We start from the raw sequence: 19,390 nt of genomic DNA, 5'->3' as shown, positions 1-19,390 counted from the left end.
CTGGCACACACCTTGTGTGCTGAAGGGCCTAATCCTGTGTTGTATTGTTCTATGTTCTCATTAAAACTTCAGCCACTCCGATAATCCAAGACAAATCAACATTTTGCCACAACAAACACTGTGACTTAGTAGAAACAGTTAAGTATCATTGCATAGGAAGAATGTAGCATTCTACAAGGGGATTTGCTGCACCTTGACAGTCTATTAAGAGGAAAGTGCATAAATATTTTCTGGCCGAATTCCATAATATTCAATCATTTTTATTAGTCACAAAGATAAAACGTTAAGCAAGGCCTCACCCACCCACTCAAGAACAGACATAGCGGTTCAAAAGAAGAGCAGAGGAAGTCTGCTTAACACATGGCTAACAGCATTAAAGTACATTATCTGGTCACTGTCTCACTGCTACTGGTGACAGCCTGTGCTGGCTGTGTCTGCTTTACAATAGTGACTTCATCACTAAAGTACTTTACTGGCTGTGAAGTGCTTTCGGGATGTCCTGAGGTTATGAAAAGAACAAGTAGGAGATATTTCAGTAATAGCAACATGCACTTATAGGTGTCTTTCAATGTAGCAAAAAGTCCCAAGGGGCTTCACAGATGCATCATCAAACAAATTTTAACACAGGGCACAGAGAGATATATTGAGACAGATGAATAAATGTTAGTTAAGGGGGTAGATTTCAAGGAGGAAAGAAAGGTAGAGGGATGTGGGATCTCGGGGTTACTGACCAAAATAAGGAAATGTGGGGCTGAACCACATGACCAGTTTTTCAATCAGACTGCCCAGGTATAAAGAATGATACTTCTTAGTATCATTTTTAGCTGAAAGTATCACTGCCAATGTTTAGTCAAAGTAAATTTATTATCAAAGCACATATATGTAACCATTTATTACCTTGACATCCATCTTCTTTATCGGCATTTACAGAAGAATAAAGAACTACAACAAAATTTATGAAAAAAAATATACAAAAACAAAGACTGACAAAGAATTGACGTGCAAAGGAAGACAAATTGTGTAAATAAAAAATAAATAGTACTGAGAACAAGAGTTGTAGAGTCCTTGAAAGTGAATCTGTAGACGGAGGACTTTTGGCAGGGCTTGAATGTCATCAACTCTGACAAAGTAAAATCAAGCAACATCAATGACAGGTGAATAGAATAACTGAAAGAGATGGGGAGATCTTAAATGGATTTTTTTGCATCTGTATTTACTCGGATGATGGACACAAGAGTCCGCAGAAGTCTATAGAAGCATTAGTGAAGTCATGGACCCTATATAGGTTACAGAGGAGGAAGTGTTGACTGCCTTGAGGTAAATTAGGGTGAATAAATCCACAGGGTATGACAAGGTGTTCCCTCGGATCCCATGGGAGGCTAGTGTAGAAATTGCAGGGGCCCTAGCAGAGATATTTGAAGCACCCTTAACCATGGGTGAAGTGCCAGTGCATTGGAGGAAACAAGCCAGGGAATTATGGGCTGGTGAGCCTGACATCAGTAGTGGGAAGCTTATTGGAAGATATTCTAAGGGACTAGATATATAAGTATTTGGACAGACAGGACTGATTAGGGATAGTCAACATGGCTTTGGATGTGGTAGGGTTAAGGGTGAAGGGTGAAAGGTGAAAAGTTTAAAGGGAACATGAGGGGAAACTTCTTCACGTAGAGGGTCATGAGAGTGTGGAATTGAGCTGCCAGCACTAGTGGTGCATCTGAAGCCCGATTTCAACTTTTGAGAGTAATGTGAATAGGTACATGGATGGGGCGTGCATGGAGGGCTATTGTCTAGGTGCAGGTCAATAGGACTAGGCAGAATAATTGTTTTGCACGAAGTAGATGGGTCAAAGGGCCTGTTTTTTGCTGTCGTGATATGCCACTCTATAGTCAACTCGAGATGTAACAAATGAGCAGGAGATGAGCCAAGAGAGAAACATTTGACATTCAATGTCCTTTCATTAGATGCATTTTCCATTTTTTTTGCAGACAGAATGATGAGTTGGGCTCCTGGTTTTACCAAATCATAGAAAAAACAGACCCAACATAAAATACAAACAAGAGAAAATCTCTAGATGCTGAAAGTCTAAGTAACACACACAAAATGCTGGACGAACTCAGCAGGCCGGGCAGCATCTATGGAAAACAGTATAGTTGACATTTGGGTAGCCTCCAACCTGATGGCATGAACATTGATTTCCTTTTTCCTCTCTCACTTTATCTCCTTGCCTGCCCATTGCCTCTCTCTGGTGCTTTCTCCCTCTTTTCTTTTGTCCATGGCCTTTTGACATCTCCTATTAAATTCCCCCTTCTCCAGCCTTGTATCTCTTTCACCAATCAACTTCCCAGCTCTTCACTTTACCTCTCACACTCCCGGTTTCACCTACCACCTTATGTTTCTCCCTCTCCTTCACCCCATCTTTTAACTTCACTCATCTTTTTTTCTCCAGTCCTACTGAAGAGTCTCAGCCTAAAATGTCAACTGTACTCTTTTCTATAGGTGTTGCCTGGCCTGGTGGGTTCCTCCAGCATTTTGGGTGTGTTGCTCCAACATAAAATATTTCACAATTATATTCCTTCAGCATTTTCCTTCCCTCAGAAGAACCTACAACTAGTTGAGTAAATTTCTAAATCCACCACATGAAAAAATACATGCTTCTCCACTTACTTATTCTTATTCTAAGAAACACAGGTAATGCCTCCTACAGTCTGCCCTCCCTCTTTCCTTTCATTCTCAATCACCAACTCTAATGTAGAACCCTAGCAAAGTGGAGATGGCAATAAAAGATGGGTGTAAAATAACAGGTGAGGGTGTAAGTGGGAACAAAAAAACAGCCTATTTCCTGGTAACACACATAAAAATGCTGGAGGAACTCAGCAGACCAGGCATGACACTACTCCCCAAAAAAAGTGCACATTTACATCAAATTACTTCGGTGTAAAAATAGAAAAGTTATATTTTAGCAACCCGAGTTTAAAAAGAAATAAGGCTCTTGCCAAGTGCATATTAACTTGTTTTGCAAGCACTTAGTTGAATGAAAGTGCCTTCACAAACTATAGTCTAACTATTTAAGTACCACGGTGCTGAAACATCTAAATCTTTTCTTGAAGCAGCTCTGTTGAGTGGTACTTATTGCAGCAAATAGATGTAAGTGTGTTCTATCCTGGGAAGTCAGTCCATAGTAGACAAGAATTGGATAAAACTCATTTGCTAAGATCTAAAAAGTTATTTAACTCCAGGCAGATAAAATGATAAAGTCTATTATTACCATAAATGGGAATGGGCATGTGGTAGTGTAGCACTTAGTGCAATTACTTTACAGTGTCTGCGATCACCGATCAGGGTTTGAATCATGCCGCTGTCCGTAAGTACAGTTTGTACATTTTTCCTGTGGCTGTGTGGATTTCCTCCAGGTGCTCCAGTTTCCTCCCACATTCCAAAGATATATGGATTAGTGTTAGTAAATTATGGACATGCCATGTTGGTGACGGAAGCATGGCAACACTTGTAGGCTGCTCCCAGGACTTCCTTGGATTGTGTTGGTCATTGATGCAAAGCTGCACATTTCACTATGTTTCGATGTACATGTGACAAATAAAGCTGATCATTATCTTTAAAAGTATAATCACAGAAGAGAAACACATAAGATTTGTATTTTTATCCTTCTGGAGATACAGCTTCTCATTAGGATCTGATGTGCAACACCATCTTGACTAAGAACGGATGAGATTTGTCAGATCAAACTAAGATAAGGAAGTTAAATTTTCTGCATTTCAAGTATTCTCTACAATTTTTTTGTTTTTGTTTTTACTCTTTGCTCAAGAATCGTAATTGAAGTCTTAGTTATCTTTCAATTCCCAATTTTGATGAAAGGTCACACCCATAACTTTTTTTTCTTTACAGATGCTAATAGGCCTGCTGAGAACTTAAAGTATTTTCTCTTTTCATCTGTGCTGGGAGTGACAGGAAGCCTCAGGCTAGAGCTTGTGACCTTCCTAATTAGGCCTTGGCTGCAGTTCCTTAAATGACACTCAGAACTATTTTATGGTATAATTTTCTCCAAAATGATAAGGATAATGCAGGCTGTGGATCTATAATTTACTGAATCTGTCAACAACTTCTACACAGGCACCTTTCTAGGATTAATCTCAGGTCTAAATCGACTAGTTGGATTTACTGAGTTGTTAGGATATCAGTTACATAAACCAGCATACCAAATGCTAGAGTAGACAAAAACTCTCTTCTCAGCAAATGTTTCTCTGTAATATAATCTTCCCACACTCCCCTCAACTCCATCTTGATTCTATCATCCATCTACATAATTTACAGGTAATTTACAGTGTCACAACTTTGCAACACTGTAATGGGTGGAAATCAGAGTATCCAGAAGAAACCCTGATGGTCATGTAAACTCCACACAAACAGCAGCCAAGATTATGATGCAGCAGTTCCACTTGCTATCTGCTACTTTTACTGCCCGGTGCTTGGTAACGAAGGACTGACTATCTGTGTTGACTGAGAATAGTCACGTTTAGCTCTGCACCTTCTTATTTTGATTTGCATTCTCTGCACATTACTGAAGTTTTTTTTTATCTCTGGTAACTTGGCAAATCTCCACTATACCCTTTATAAGGGCTTTTCCTTCTTTTCCATTTGGTCAGCTAACATCAAATTTGTGAAGTAGCACTGTACTCATCCCAAATAAAAAAAAAACTTCCTTAAAGACCTCAGCTGGAAACATGGCTCTTTGTCAAGTTTGATCATATAACTGCAATGGGAAGACATGGAAAGATTTAAAGAAGCAAGCAAACAAAGAAGCTGACAACTGATGAGAAATGGTGGAAAAGAGCATCAGTGCAGAAATGGAAAACCCAGTGCAGAATTTTTATAAGTTCCAGAGTAGGCAAAGCTTGTCATTAATACCATACTAAATGTACTTAATAAAGACTGAATGTTTTAGATAAATTGGGACAACTTTCCTGGTTCTTCTGAAGCGAGCAATTGCCATTCAGCCATGCCAATAGCTCCAAGGTATGTCTGAGACCTTAAGGGGATCAGATAGTTTTCATTGTTGGCACTCTGATCCCACATTCTAAAGGACCAGAGATCTCATTCATTTCAATGGGTCTCCTGATCTGTGGATTTGGAGACAATCTGGAAAGTAGTTTTTAAAAATTTTGCTCCACAAACAAGGCAATCTTAGCATCTGTAACATATGAAAGGTGAAAGTGCACGAAGTAAGGAATTAGGTTGGTAAAAATGTTAAACCCAAACTTAATCCGAATATGACCATTTCCCATTTGCTGTGTTGAGCTAATGAGATGGGAATTTTACTCGGCTCTGTGGAACTGGATAGGCCCAGACCTGCTGGAAGTGTACAACGTTATGCTTCTGGCCGGCAGCATGTCAGAGTCCATGAGGAAGGGCATCATCACCCTCATCTACAAGCAGAAGGGGGAAAGGGAGGACATTAGAAATTGGAGGCCCATCTCTCTCCTGAATGTGCATTATAAGATCCTGTCCAAGGCTATCGCCAACAGGGTCAAGTCTGCTCTGGGACAGGTGATCCACCTGGACCAAACCAGTGCTGTACCAGGCAGGAAGATCTCAGACAGCCTCGTGCTGCTGAGGGACACCATCGCCTACGTGCAGGACAGGAGGGTGAACACCTGCCTGGTCAGCTTGGACCAGCAGAAAGCCTTCGACAGGATATCGCACACGTACATGGTGGACATGCTCTCCAAAATGGGATGTGGGGAGGGAATCCGGAATTGGATTAGACTGCTTTACACAGACATCCTTAGTGCAGTCCAGGTCAACGGGTGGGAAACAGAGAGCTTCCCCATCAGGTCTGGAGTCAGGCAGAGCTGTCCCCTCTCCCCTGTCTTGTTTGTGTGCTGCATTGAACCCTTTGCAGAAGCCATCAGGAGGGATAAGGGCATAAGAGGGGTGACGCTGCCAGGCAGTGGAGGGACCCAAGTGAAAACCTCCCTGTACATGGACGACGTCACCGTCTTCTGCTCTGATCCGAGGTCAGTTCGCAGGTTGATTGGCATCTGCGAACAGTTCGAGCTGGTGTCGGGGGCCAGGGTCAACTGCATGAAGAGCGAAGTCATGCTCTTTGGCAAATGGACCGACCGATCCAGCGTCCCCTTCACCATCAGGTCTGACCACGTGAAGGTTTTGGGGATCTGGTTCGGAGGGGCTGAGGCGTGCAACAAGAATTGGCAGGAGTGGACTGCCAAGGTGAAACAGAAACTGGGACTGTGGGGAAGGCGCTCCCTGTCGATAACGGGCGAGAACCTGGTCATCAGGTGTGAGGTGCTCTCAGGGCTGCTGTACTTGGCGCAGGTGTGGCCCGTCCCGCTCCTACAACTCGGAAATCACCCAAGCTGTCTTCAGATTCATCTGGGGATCCAAGATGGAGCGGGTCAGACAGACCGTCATGCACAAGTCCCTGGACAATGGGGGCAAGAACGTCCCCAATGTCGCCTTCACCCTGATGGCCAGCTTCATGTGTGGCTGCATCAGACTGTGTGTAGAACCCAGGTATGTGGGCACCAAGTACCACTGTGTGCCCAGGTTCTACCTGTCGCCCTGGCTACGAAGGATGGGTCTGGCCCCACTCCTGTGCAACGCCCCAGTCAGCTGGTCGTTGTTGCCATACCTGTCCTTCGTAGAAAAGTTCTTCCAGGAGAATGCCTTTGACCACAGGGCCATCAGGCAGTGGTCGGCACGTAATGTCCTGCAGGCACTGCAGGAGAAGGACGTGATGGACACGGTGGGGTGGTTCCCTGAGCGGATCGTCCAATACATCTGGCAAAATGTCTCATCACCAGATCTCACCAACAGGCTCCAGGACCTCGCCTGGCTGGCGGTGAGAGGGGCCCTCCCAGTCAGAGCCCTCCTGTACGCCCGGAATGTCATCTCCACACCCCACTGCCCACGGGAGGACTGTAGTGAGGAGGAGTCTGTGACCCACCTCTTTGCACACTGTCAGTTCGCAGAGAGGGTGTGGAGGAGGATGGACGGGCTGGTGTCATGTTTCATCCCCAGCAGCTGCGTAACAGAGGACCCTCTGATCTACGGGCTGTTCCCGGGGACGCACACGGAGACCAACATCCGGTGCTGCTGGCAGATCATCAACTTGGTGAAAGACGCTCTTTGGTCGGCCCAAAACTTGATGATCTACCAGCACATGGAGATGTCCGTGGGAGAATGCTGCCGACTGGCACATTCTCGGCTGCAGGAGTACGTGCTGAGGGACGCACTGAGACTCGGTGCAGCCACCGCAAGGGCCCGGTGGGGAAGGACCACGGTATAGGTTCCTCCAACCGTGGGAGTGGGAGGGGTTGGGTGGCGGGGAGTATACCCCTCAACAATGATGTGGTAAGGTGAACAACTGGAGTGCCATGTGGGTGGCCACAAGTATGGATATGTACAGACCGTAATGGAAATGAATGTAAAGGATGGAAAGTTATTGAATGGTTTATTGTATAGAATGTTATTTTTGAATAAAGTATATATTGAAATAAAACAAATTCTAATAGTTAAATTTGGTTCTGTTCTCCAGTTTTAGGAACTTTTGAATCAGCTGGGGCTCATGACGAAATGAGGAAGCTGCTGGTTGCCATAGGCACAGAATTTACAGCAATCCTTCTGTTTCTAGAGGAACAGGATGAACAGTCAAACAACCGCACAATGGCAAAGATGACTATAAATCTTTGCAGTTCTTGTGCTGTTATAAGAGCACCAGAGATGGATATGAACAGTTAAGCAGTTGATGAATTTGGAGCATCATTGCTAGATTTCTATGATATATTTTACTGAAGCAGCTCAATACTATTTGTACTTTCCCACAGGATGCTAATCTCCTCTTATATAACATACAATTTTTTTCAGAGAACAAATTGTAACTTCCTTTAATTTTTGGAGAGAAATACAATGATCTAAAACAGACTTTATCATCACATTGTCAATTCATATTTTGACTATCTTGCTCTGAAAAATCTGCGTTTTCTTTGTATTCCCTTAGAATTGTTTCAAGGTGAACCAAGATACTTGAAGGTCAGATAGTATGTTGGTGGGATTGTTACTCCACCACACCTAAATTTAAAGGCAGTAGGTAAAGTAATGTTTATTGCCTTAAAATAATAGTAACAAAACACCAAATGTTCAGTATAACTTTTGACCACTGAATACTTTGAATTCAGATTAATACCAAAATAATAGTGAGGCACTTTAATAGCAAACCTGTTGTGATCATGGTTCTTAACATCCAACATAGCATCTTGTATAAATCAAAAACAGCACATGACAGAGATCTGAAACCAAAACTGAAGATGTTGGAATCACTCAGAAGGAGAAGTGAAGACATAGATCCTTTTTCATAACCAGGAGAAACATTAACTTATTTTCTCTCTTTCCCAGTTTTGATGAAAGGTCTTGCACCTGAACATTAACCAAGTATACAGGTGTCCCCCGCTTTTTGAACGTTCGCTTTACGAAACCTCCCTATTACGAAAGACCTACATTAGTACCCTGTTTTCACTTCCAGAAGATGTTTTCACTGTTAGGAAAAAAAATCAGCGCGCGATAAAAGGCAGCACGCGCCTCTTGTAGCCGCTCTCCCTGGATTCGGAACTGCATTCTCACCGGCATTGCTTAAACACATGCCTGTGAGCAGCCGTTTACAAGGTGAGTTCTAAGGTATCAGAAAAGCCTGAAAGAGCTCATAAGGGTGTTACACTTAGCGTAAAACTAGACATAATTAAGCGTTTTGATCGTGGTGAATGAAGCAAGGACAAATTGAGTTTAGCTTGTGGAAGCTGACGAAGATGATGTTGAAGAGGTTTTGGCATCCCATGACCAAGATCTGATAGATGAAGAGCTGATGCAATTGGTAGAAAAAAGGATAACAATCGAAACCGAATGCAATAGCGAACTGAATGTGAAGCAACTACGTGAGATTTTCGCTGCAATGATAAAGTATGACTTTAATTTTGAAAGGGTACATAGGTTTAGGGGATATTTGCAAGATGGCTTAAGTCCTTACAAAGAACTGTGTGATAGAAAAATGCACGAGGCTCAGCAGTCAAGCAAGCCTTCCACATCAGCCACAGCAGACGACGAACCTCGACCTTCGACATCGAGGCGGTTAGAGATAGAAGATAACCTGCCTGCCCTAATGGAAACAGACGATGACGAGATGACACCCCAGTGTCCCACCACCTCAACCCCCAGGCCATGGACAGATAATGATTTGCGGAGAATGCAGCAGTAGCCAGGAGGCACACAGCACATCTTTAAGAAAAGAGCCGAAATAAACATGCTAGTTAATTAGGTGCCGCCCGACACGTAATTGCCGTCCCAGATCAGAGACGACGCAATCGGAAATCGGCACTGATCTGGGCCGACAATTACATGCCGGGCAGCACCTAATTAATTAGCATGTTTGTTTCGGCTTTTTTCTTAAAGATGTGCTGTGTGCCTCCTGGCTACCGCTGCACCCTGCATGCTTCACGGCAATGTATCGCTCGGCAGCCTGGAAGGTGGGGGCCACTACACCACCCCAGTCTGCGACGACTCAGTCTAACACACCATCAGTGTGCTCGGCGCTGAACCAATTCCGGTAAGTGATACTACACTGTACATACATTATTTCTACTTTATATAGGCTGTGTATTTTTACGTGTTATTTGGTATGATTTGGCAGCTTCATAGCTTAAAGGTTACTGGAGAACGCTTGCGCCGTGTTTTTGCCGACGGCGCTTGCGTGAGATTTTCGCTACGGAGAACAGTGCAGCAATGATTGTGGAAAAAGTATTTCTACTTTATATAGGCTGTGTATTTATCATATCATTCCTGCTTTTACTATATGTTACTGTTAGTTTAGGTTTTATGTGTTATTTGGCATGATTTGGTAGGTTATTTTTGGGTCTGCCAATGCTCACAAAATTTTCCCATATAAATAAATGGTAATTGCTTCTTCGCTTTACGACATTTCGGCTTACGAACTGTTTCATAGGAACGCTCTACCTTCGGATGGCGGGGGAAACCTGTACTGCACTGCTAAGTCTTTACAGCATTTTCTGTTGAATTAATCTTTGAAGTGTGTTGACCATTGTAACCTATGATCTGAAATCACTTATTTACTTTCTGCATATAACAACTTTTCTCAGATGTGGTATCCTTTCCATATTTCTACAATGTCTAATAGATCTCAAGCTACAAAACATACACATGCATGAGCTACAAAGTTCCGTGCCTACAACGTTTCAAACAGCACCCCCATTTTAGATCATAAGAGGACTAAAAGACATAGGAGTAGAATTTGGCCATTTAGACCTTCGTGTTTGCTCCACCATTCAATCATGGCTGTTTTTTGTCCTCAAATTTGATAAGTAAGGGGGTTATGGGCTACCCCACCCCGTAACCCATAACCCCCTTACTAATCAAGTATCTATCAATATTTGCCTTAAATACACCCAATGGGCTGGCCTCCACATCCTTTTGACAATGAATTCCACCAATTCACCACTTCTGCCTGAAGAAATTCCTCCTCATCTCTATTCTAAAGGAATGTTTCTTTATTCTGATTCTGTGCCCTCAAATCTTAGACTGTGCTACTAATGGAAACATCCATGATATGTCTCTTCTATCCAGTTATTTTATTGTTTGGATGGTTTCAATGAAATCCCCCTCAATCTTCTCAACTCCAGCGAGTCCAGGTCCAGAAATACCAAATGCTCCTCATGCATTAAGACTTTCATTCCCAGGATCATGCTTTAGAACTTCCTCTGGATGTTCTCCAGGTCAGCATATCTTTTATTAGATACGTTGCCCAAAATTGCTTACAATATTCCAAGTGCAGTCTAACCAACTCTATATAAATCTTCAATAGTACATTCTTATCCTCTCGAAATGAATTCCACATTGCATTTGACTTCCTTACTATCAACTCAATCTTCAAGTTACCTGTTTAAAAAAAACAGAATAGATTTGAAAAGTGGGTGAGGAAGTGGCAGATGGAAAGCAGCATAGAGAATTGAGGGAATTGTGGGGTTATGGACTCTGTGTGAAAGAATAAAGGTATAGACTATTTTTTAAATTTCTGAATTCTTTCCCCATTTAGAAAATAGTCTACACCTTTATTCTTACACAGAGTGCATAACCCCACACCTCCCTATGATATATTCCATCAGCCACTTCTTTACCAAACTTTCCTAATCTATCCAAGTTCTTCCGCAGATTCCCTTCCTCAGCAGCATTACCTGTCTTTTACCTAACTTTGTATTGTATGCAAATTTGGCCACAAAGCTGTCAGTTCCTTCATCCAGGTCATTAATGTATAAAGTGAAAAGTGGTGGTCCCAGCACTGACTCCTGTGGAACCGCAATATTCATCAACAGCTGTTTGATTTCTGCCAGTCACCTAATCTTTTATCCATGCTAGAAATCTGCACGCAAGGCTATTTAGCAGTCTCGTGTGCAGCACCTTGTTAAAAGCCTTCTGAGAATTGAAGTAAATAATGTCTACTGACTCTCCTTTATTGATCCTGCTTGTTACCTCCTTAAAAGAGTTCTAACAGATTTCTCAGGCAAGATCTTCCCTAAACGAAACTGTGCTGGCTTTCTCCAAACAAAACCATGTGGATGTAGCACTAAGTACTCCAAAATATCATTCTTAATAATGGACTCTAAAATCTTCCCAACCATTGAGGTCAGGCTAACTGGTGTATAATTTCTGTTACTTTTCACTCTCTCCCTTCTTAAACAGATGTATTACATTTGTGAATTTTAAATCCTCAAGGACTTCCCCTGATTTCAGTGATTCTTAAAACATCACTACTAATGCCTCCATAATCTCTCCAGCTACCTCTTTCAGAATTCCGGAGTTTAGAGCATCGGGTCCAGTTGATTTGTCCACTTCCAGACCTTTCAGTTTTGAATTTCTCCTTACTTAAGGCCACCTCTGACCCCTGACGTTTTCTTCTTTCATTTCTTCAAAGTGCTGGAAGTTGGTTCCCCTAAGGGATGGCAGCTCCCTGAAGCTAATTTAATTGTTGAAGCTAATATTTTAATGGCAGGCATTCTAGCCACATAGAAACCATGTCTTCTTCTCCTTCACTGAGATGCTGAGGGAAAATTACAACAGCTTTACAATTACTCAACCGACTTGGTGCTGGGCGTCAAACCTTCCTGCATTCTGACTCAGTACCCCAAAAACCTCCAACTGAGAAAAGGTGCCCTGAAATAGCCCATTGCAATTAATAATAGGAAAGATTTATTTTATTAATTAGCACTTATCCTTCTCTAGATTGAACTTTGAGCAGAAATTATGGGATTAAGTATCACACCAATGATTTGAACACAAAACAAATTTGACAATCTAATGAAATACTGAAGAGATGCTACATTTTCATTGATACTGCCTTTTGGATGTGATGTTAAACTGAATAAGCAGAGGCCAAAATTAAACCCTCAAAGAAAAGCACCAACGGAACTGATTACCTAAATATTTTACACTGGCTTACAGTGCTTCAGCGCAGGGCCTGAATACTCAACACTCAACTTGCAGGCCATGACTACGCTTGTCTTCTTTGGATTATGCATCAAAGAAAATTGATTAACTCCTCAGGCTTAAGTGACAAACACATGCATTTATTTAGGAACTGTCTTCTTGACCTCAGAGCCTCCAGGTTTTGGTTGGTGACAATAAAATTGTAAATTCTCATGCTAATTTTGAATTAGGTGGGGTCAAGTGTTCAATTCTATACCCAAAAATCACTAACTAGTTGGCTGTAAAGCATCTTGGCACACTTTGAAATTGTGATAGATGATAGAAATACACACTCGTTCTTTTGTTCTTGGGGAAGTATATTTGTTAAAAAGGAGGATGAATGATTGTCACTTGGATAAACTGAAACATACTCCATGTGCAAGTGAGAGGCAGGAATATAGAGGTATATCAATCTTGAACGAACAATCAAGAAGAAATGGTGCTACATGATAGCTGAAAGTCTCAATGCAAATCTAGCTGACTCAGTGAATCGCATAGAGCCTGGCTGCATGCGTAAATATTGTTGTGCTCCGATACCACAACAATCAGATAAGATGGCACTCCCATAAAACATTTACAACGCAAGTGGAACACAGGGTGTCAAAAATTCTTTTGATTACCTTGATATCTCTATCATTATCTCTAATCAACTGCCTCCTCTCATCTTCAAATCTTGCCACAGCTTCTTGAAGCTGCCTCTCTGCAGCCAGCTGCTCCCGACTGCTCTCTTCCCGCAAGGATGTAATCGTACCTTGAAGTTCAACTATAGTCTGCAAAGAAAACAATAGCTGAAAGCCTTGGTTGCTTAAATATTACTATTTTTCTTTGGCCTGGAAAATCTTTGAAGCATGATAATAGACGTGAAAACATTTGAAACTATTTATCAGCTGCCCAAATGCAGGGAAATTTCAAATTTTCTCAGGATCTTTAATTGTTATGGAATTTTGTTGAGGAGCAACAGATAAAAACAAGCATGCTCCCACACTTACTCTTTTTTGTGGTGTTCCTTAGGTTAACAGGTATAATTTATGAAGTTGTCCCAGATGTTCCTACAGGTGTATAAAATAACCCTATACTTTCACTTGAAGAGGACAATAAAAACCTGCAGGTGCCGGAAGTCTACAATAAAACCCAAAAACACTGGAGAGACTCTTCTATTCAGGCAGCAACTGCAGAGAAGGAAACAGAAGTCTCATTTCAGCTCAAACAACCCTTCATCAGAATTGGTGAAGGGTCAATAATCTTTCCTGGAAAAATGTAAAGTGATTCACTTTAGAAGGTTAAAATTGAAGGCAGAATACGGGGTTAATGGCAGGATTCTTAGCATAGTGGAGGAACAGAGGAATTTTAGGGTACATGTCCATAAATGCCTCAAAACTACCCTGTAAGATGATAGATTGCTAAGGAGGCATATTGGTGGGTTGGCCACTTACAGTATTTTTTATGCATTGTGCAGTACTGCTGTCACAAGGCAATAAGTTTCATGACATATGTCGGTGATATTAAACCTAATCCTGATTCTGATCGTGTGGATAGACAGACACTTTTTTCTTATGGTAGACATGGCTAATGTTAAAGGTAATTTTTTTTACACACAGAGAATGTGAGTGTGTGGAATGCCCTGCTAGGGGTGGCAGATACACTCAGACCATTCAAAAAACTGTTGGACAGGCATATGGATGACAGAAAAATGGAGAGCTATGTAGGAGAAAAGGGTTAGATTGATTTTACAGTAGGTTAAAAGTCGGCCAAATATCATTGGCCAAAGTGCTTTTACTGTGCTTTAATGTTCTATGTTCTGTTTGTACCACTTCCATTAGAGAGGAGGCTATGTAGCATCTACACCAAGACTATGACTCAAAATCAGTTACTTTCCCCAATCAGTAAGACTGATCAACACCTCCACCCACTAGCCTACCCCTCCACATATCCAACCACCACTACTTTATCATTTCCTGTCCGTCACCTTACGTCATAGTCATAGTCATACTTTATTGATCCCGGGGGAAATTGGTTTTCGTTACAGTTGCACCATAAATAATTAAATAGTAATAAAACCATAAATAATTAAATAGTAATATGTAATTTATGCCAGGAAATAAGTCCAGGACCAGCCTATTGGCTCAAGGTGTCTGACCCTCCAAGGGAGGAGTTGTAAAGTTTGATGGCCACAGGCAGGAATGACTTCCTATGACGCTCTGTGTTGCATCTCGGTGGAATGAGTCTCTGGCTGAATGTACTCCTGTGCCCAACCAGTACATTATGTAGTGGATGGGAGACATTGTCCAAGATGGCATGCAACTTGGACAACACCCTCTTTTCAGACACCACCGTGAGAGAGTCCAGTTCCATCCCCACAACATCACTGGCCTTACGAATGAGTTTGTTGATTCTGTTGGTGTCTGCTACCCTCAGCCTGCTGCCCCAGCACACAACAGCAAACGTGATAGCACCGGCCACCACAGACTCGTAGAACATCCTCAGCATCGTCTGACAGATGTTAAAGGACCTCAGTCTCCTCAGGAAATAGAGACAGCTCTGACCCTTCTTGTAGACAGCCTCAGTGTTCTTTGACCAGTCCAGTTTATTGTCAATTCATATCCCCAGGTACTTGTAATCTTCCACCATGTCCACACTGACCCCCTGGATGGAAACAGGAGTCACCGTTGCCTTAGTTCTCCTCAGGTCTACCACCAGCTCCTTAGTCTTTTTCACATTAAGCTGCAGATAATTCTGCTCACACCATGTGACAAAGTTTCCTACCGTAGCCCTGTACTCAGCCTCGCCTCCCTTGCTGATGCATCCAACTATGGCAGAGTCGTCAGAAAACTTTTGAAGATGACAAGACTCTGTGCAGTAGTTGAAGTCCGAGGTGTAAATGGTGAAGAGAAAGGGAGACAAGACAGTCCCCAGTGCTGCTGATCACTCTGTACAGACACTCCTGTACCTTGTGTCACTTTACGGACATAGAATCAATCGATGTATGTATATAAGGTATATTATGTATTTATATTTACCGTGTTCTTTATCTTACTGTGTTTCTTTTTGTGCTGCATCATTATGCTACCTGGATGAGTATGCTGCAGTTGTTACCGACTTCATTAAAACCCGTGTGGATGAGCGAGTGCCCACAAAGACTTACTGTACATTCCCAAACAAAAAGCCATGGATGAACTAGGAGGTACGTTGTCTGCTGAAGCCTAGATCCGTGACATTCAAGTCTGACAACCCAGGTTTGTACCAGAAAACTAGGCATGATTTGCGGAGGGCTATTCCAAGAGCGAAGAGACAATTTTGAACGAGGTTGGAGGCGACATCAGATGTATGACAACTCTGGCAGGGTCTGCAAGACATTACTTCCTACAAAGCGAAACCCAATAGCATGAATGGCAGTGATGCTTCACTACCAGATAAACTCAATGCCTTCTATGCCCTCTTTGAGAGGGAGAATATAACTACAGCTGTGAAGATCCCTGATGACCCTGTGATCTCTGTCTCAGAGGCCGATGTTAGACTGTCTTTAAAGAGAGTGAACCCTCACAAGGCAGGAGGTCCCGATGGAGTACACTGAAAACCTGTGCCAACCAACTAGCGGGAGTATTCAAGGACATTTTCAACCTCTCACTGCTATGGATGAAAGTTCCCACTTGCTTCAAAAAGGCAACAATTATATCAGTGCCTAAGAAGAATAATGTGAGCTGCCTGAAGGACTATCACCCAGTAGCACTCACATCTACAGTGATGAAATGCTTTGAGAGGTTGGTCATGACTAGACTGAACTCCAGCCTCAGCAAGGACCTGGACCCATTGCAATTTACCTATCGCCACAATAGGTCAACGGCAGATGCAATCTCAGTGGCTCTCCACACAGCTTTAGACCACCTGGACAACACAAACACCAATGTCAGGATACTGTTCATCGACTATAGCTCAGCATTTAATACCATCATTCCCACAATCCTGATTGAGAAGTTGCAGAACTTAAGCCTCTGTACATCCCTCTGCAATTGGATTCTTGACTTCCTAACTGGAAGACTACAATCTGTGCGGATTGGTGATAACATATCCTCCTCGCTGACGATCAACACTGGTGCACCTCAGGGGTGTGTGTGTAGCCCACTGCTCTACTCTCCATATGCACATGACTGTGTGGATAGGCATAGCTCAAATACCATCTATAAATTTGCTGACAATACAACCATTGTTGGTCGAATCTCATGTGGTGACAAGAAGGCGTACAGGAGTGAGATATGCCAACTAGTGGAGTGGTGCTGCAGCAACAACCTGGCACTCAACGTCAGTAAGACGAAAGAGCTGATTGTGGACTTCAGGAAGGGTAAGATGAAGGAACACATACCAATCCTCATAGAGGGATCAGTAGTGGAGAGAGTGAGCAGTTTCAAGTTCCTGGGTGTCAAGATCTCTGAGGACCTAACCTGGTCCCAACATATCAATGCAGTTATAAAGAAGGCAAGACAGTGGCTATACTTCATTAGGAGTTTGGAAAGATTTGGCATGTCAACAAATATATTCAAAAGCTTCTATAATTGTACCATGGAGAGCATTCTGATCGGCTGCATCACTGTCTGGTATGGAGGGGCTACTGCACAGGTCCGAAAGAAGCTGCAGAAAGTTGTAAATCTAGTCAGTTCCATCTTGGGTACTAGCCTACAAAGTATCCAGGACATCTTTAGGGAGTGGTGTCTCAGAAAGGCAGTGTCCATTATTAAGGACCTCCAGCACCCAGGGTATGCCCCTTTCTCACTGTTACCATCAGGTAGGAGATACAGAAGCCTGAAGGCACACACTCAGAGATTCAGGAACAGCTTCTTCCCCTCTGCCATCCGATTCCTGAATGGACATTGAATCTTTGGACACCACCTCACATTTTTTTTATTATCCAGTATTTCTGTTTTTGCACATTAAAAAAATCTATTCACTATATGTAATTGATTTACTTGTTTATTTATTATTATTATTTTATTTATTACTTTTTTTCTCTCTGCTAGATTATGTATTGCATTGAACTGCTGCTGTTAAGTTAATAAATTTCTCGTCACAGGCCGGTGATAATAAACCTGATTCTGATTCCGATTCCGATTCAGATTCAGAGTAACAATTGTTTGGTTCTCCTTCACACATTTGTACTGGAAATGACATTAAACAATCTTAAATCTTGAATCTAGGAACAAAGTATACAGTAAACAGCAGGAATCTAGGAGGCTAGGTCCATTCTTGTACAGAGGGATCTCGGGGTAAAAGAAATAGATAGGAAGATGTATAGCATCCCTGCCCTCATCGGAATGTTTTATATTCCTATATATAAAAGTCAGGATGTCTCGTTGCAGCTGGATACAATTTTTTTAAGGCCCCATTTGTGGTATTGATTGCATTTCTGCTTGCCACACTAAAAGAAGAATGTAGAGACCTTGGAGAGGGTGCAGAAGAGATTTAACAGGATGTTGGCTGGAGTGGAGAGTGTTAGCTATATAAAGAGGTTAGATAAACATGCAACACATATAAAAGTTGCTGGTGAACGCAGCAGGCCAGGCAGCATCTCTAGGAAGAGGTACAGTCGACGTTTCGGGCTGAGACCCTTTGTCAGGACAGACGAAGGGTCTCGGCCCGAAATGTCGACTCTAACTCTTCCTAGAGATGCTGCCTGGCCTGCTGCGTTCACCAGCAACTTTTATGTGCGTTGCTTGAAATTCCAGCATCTGCAGATTTTCTCGTGTTTGTGTTAGATAAACATGGATTGTTTTCTCTATTGCCTTAGAGAATATAAAATTATGTGAGGCAAAAATAGGGAAGCTAATCAGAGTCTATTTTTCCCAGGGTTGAAATGTCAAATAATTAGAGGGCACAGCTTAAAGGTGAGAAGGGAATGTCTAAAGGAGATTTTCAAGGCAAGTGTTTTATTCCCACTGTGAGCGCTTAATGTCTAGAACTCACTGACTGGGGAAGTGGTAAAAGCAGGAACAATAGCAACATTTAAGAGGCATTTAGACTCTCATATGAACAAGCAGGGAAAAGAGGGACATGGCACAGACATGGTGAGCTGAAAGGCCTATTCTGAACCAGTGGTCACTGGTCAGGTAGTACAGATAAAGGGCTGGGATCCCTTTACTCTTTACAAACGGTACCATTTTCCATCTTTGTTGTTTTTGCATTCTTCATTTCCAAGCAAAAGTACTGTTTCAAAGCTCATTTGTTCTAAATTATGAATAATTTTGTTCTGCACCCACTAACAACAGGATTGAGATTGTCAATTTCAAATCCTTTTGGAATGGAAACAGAGCTTCCTACCCAATGGAACAATGCCCACAGTATTCCTTTCAAATAACGATAATCAGTCACGTTGTGCTCTTTTTTTCTTTGTGTTTGAGAAAGTGGCCAGTATCCAACTGGTCCAGAAAATCACCACAATTTCTAGAGGCTTCCCGTCTCCATAGAAGCAGTCAAGCTTTTTTTAAAAAAGTAATCCAACAAGATAAAGTATCTTTGTTGTAAAATAAATTGGTTATTCCAAAAAGACAATGGGCAGAGTTTGCTAGGAAACAGACAGTTCAACACTGAACCACCAGTATTTATTCTGCATAAGCATTAACAAGTTCCAGACTTCTGCATAAACTGAAGACTATAAGATACAGGAGCATAATTAGGCCATTTGGCCCATCGAGTCTCCTCCGCCATTTCATTATGACTGATCAAATTTTCCACAAATTATTTGCACCCAATTGCCCACCATTGAGAACATCTACCATAAATACTGCCTGGGCAGGGCAAAAAGCATTATCAAGGCTGCATCTCACCCTAACCATGGACTTTTTAC

General features: G+C 42.2%; 1 protein-coding gene across 6 annotated transcripts in view; it reads right to left on the bottom strand.

Moving 5' to 3' along the window:
• cep112 (centrosomal protein 112) overlaps positions 1-19,390 on the bottom strand; it is a 546,977-nt gene that overhangs the window by 70,855 nt on the left and 456,732 nt on the right. For 5 of the 6 annotated variants that reach the window (XM_072242065.1, XM_072242069.1, XM_072242067.1 and 2 more), the window contains one exon: positions 13,179-13,328. The exons of the other annotated variant lie outside the window; for it this stretch is intronic. In XM_072242065.1, coding sequence (XP_072098166.1) covers positions 13,179-13,328 — 150 coding nt within the window. The remainder of the gene's footprint in view (positions 1-13,178; positions 13,329-19,390) is intronic. 6 annotated transcript variants of the gene reach the window in all.

This window comes from Mobula birostris, chromosome 24, assembly GCF_030028105.1.
Source record: "Mobula birostris isolate sMobBir1 chromosome 24, sMobBir1.hap1, whole genome shotgun sequence".
Classification (NCBI taxonomy): Eukaryota; Metazoa; Chordata; class Chondrichthyes; order Myliobatiformes; family Myliobatidae; genus Mobula; species Mobula birostris.
The sequence above is the reverse complement of the archived record's forward strand: the minus strand, read 5'-3'. Positions and strand labels throughout refer to the sequence as shown.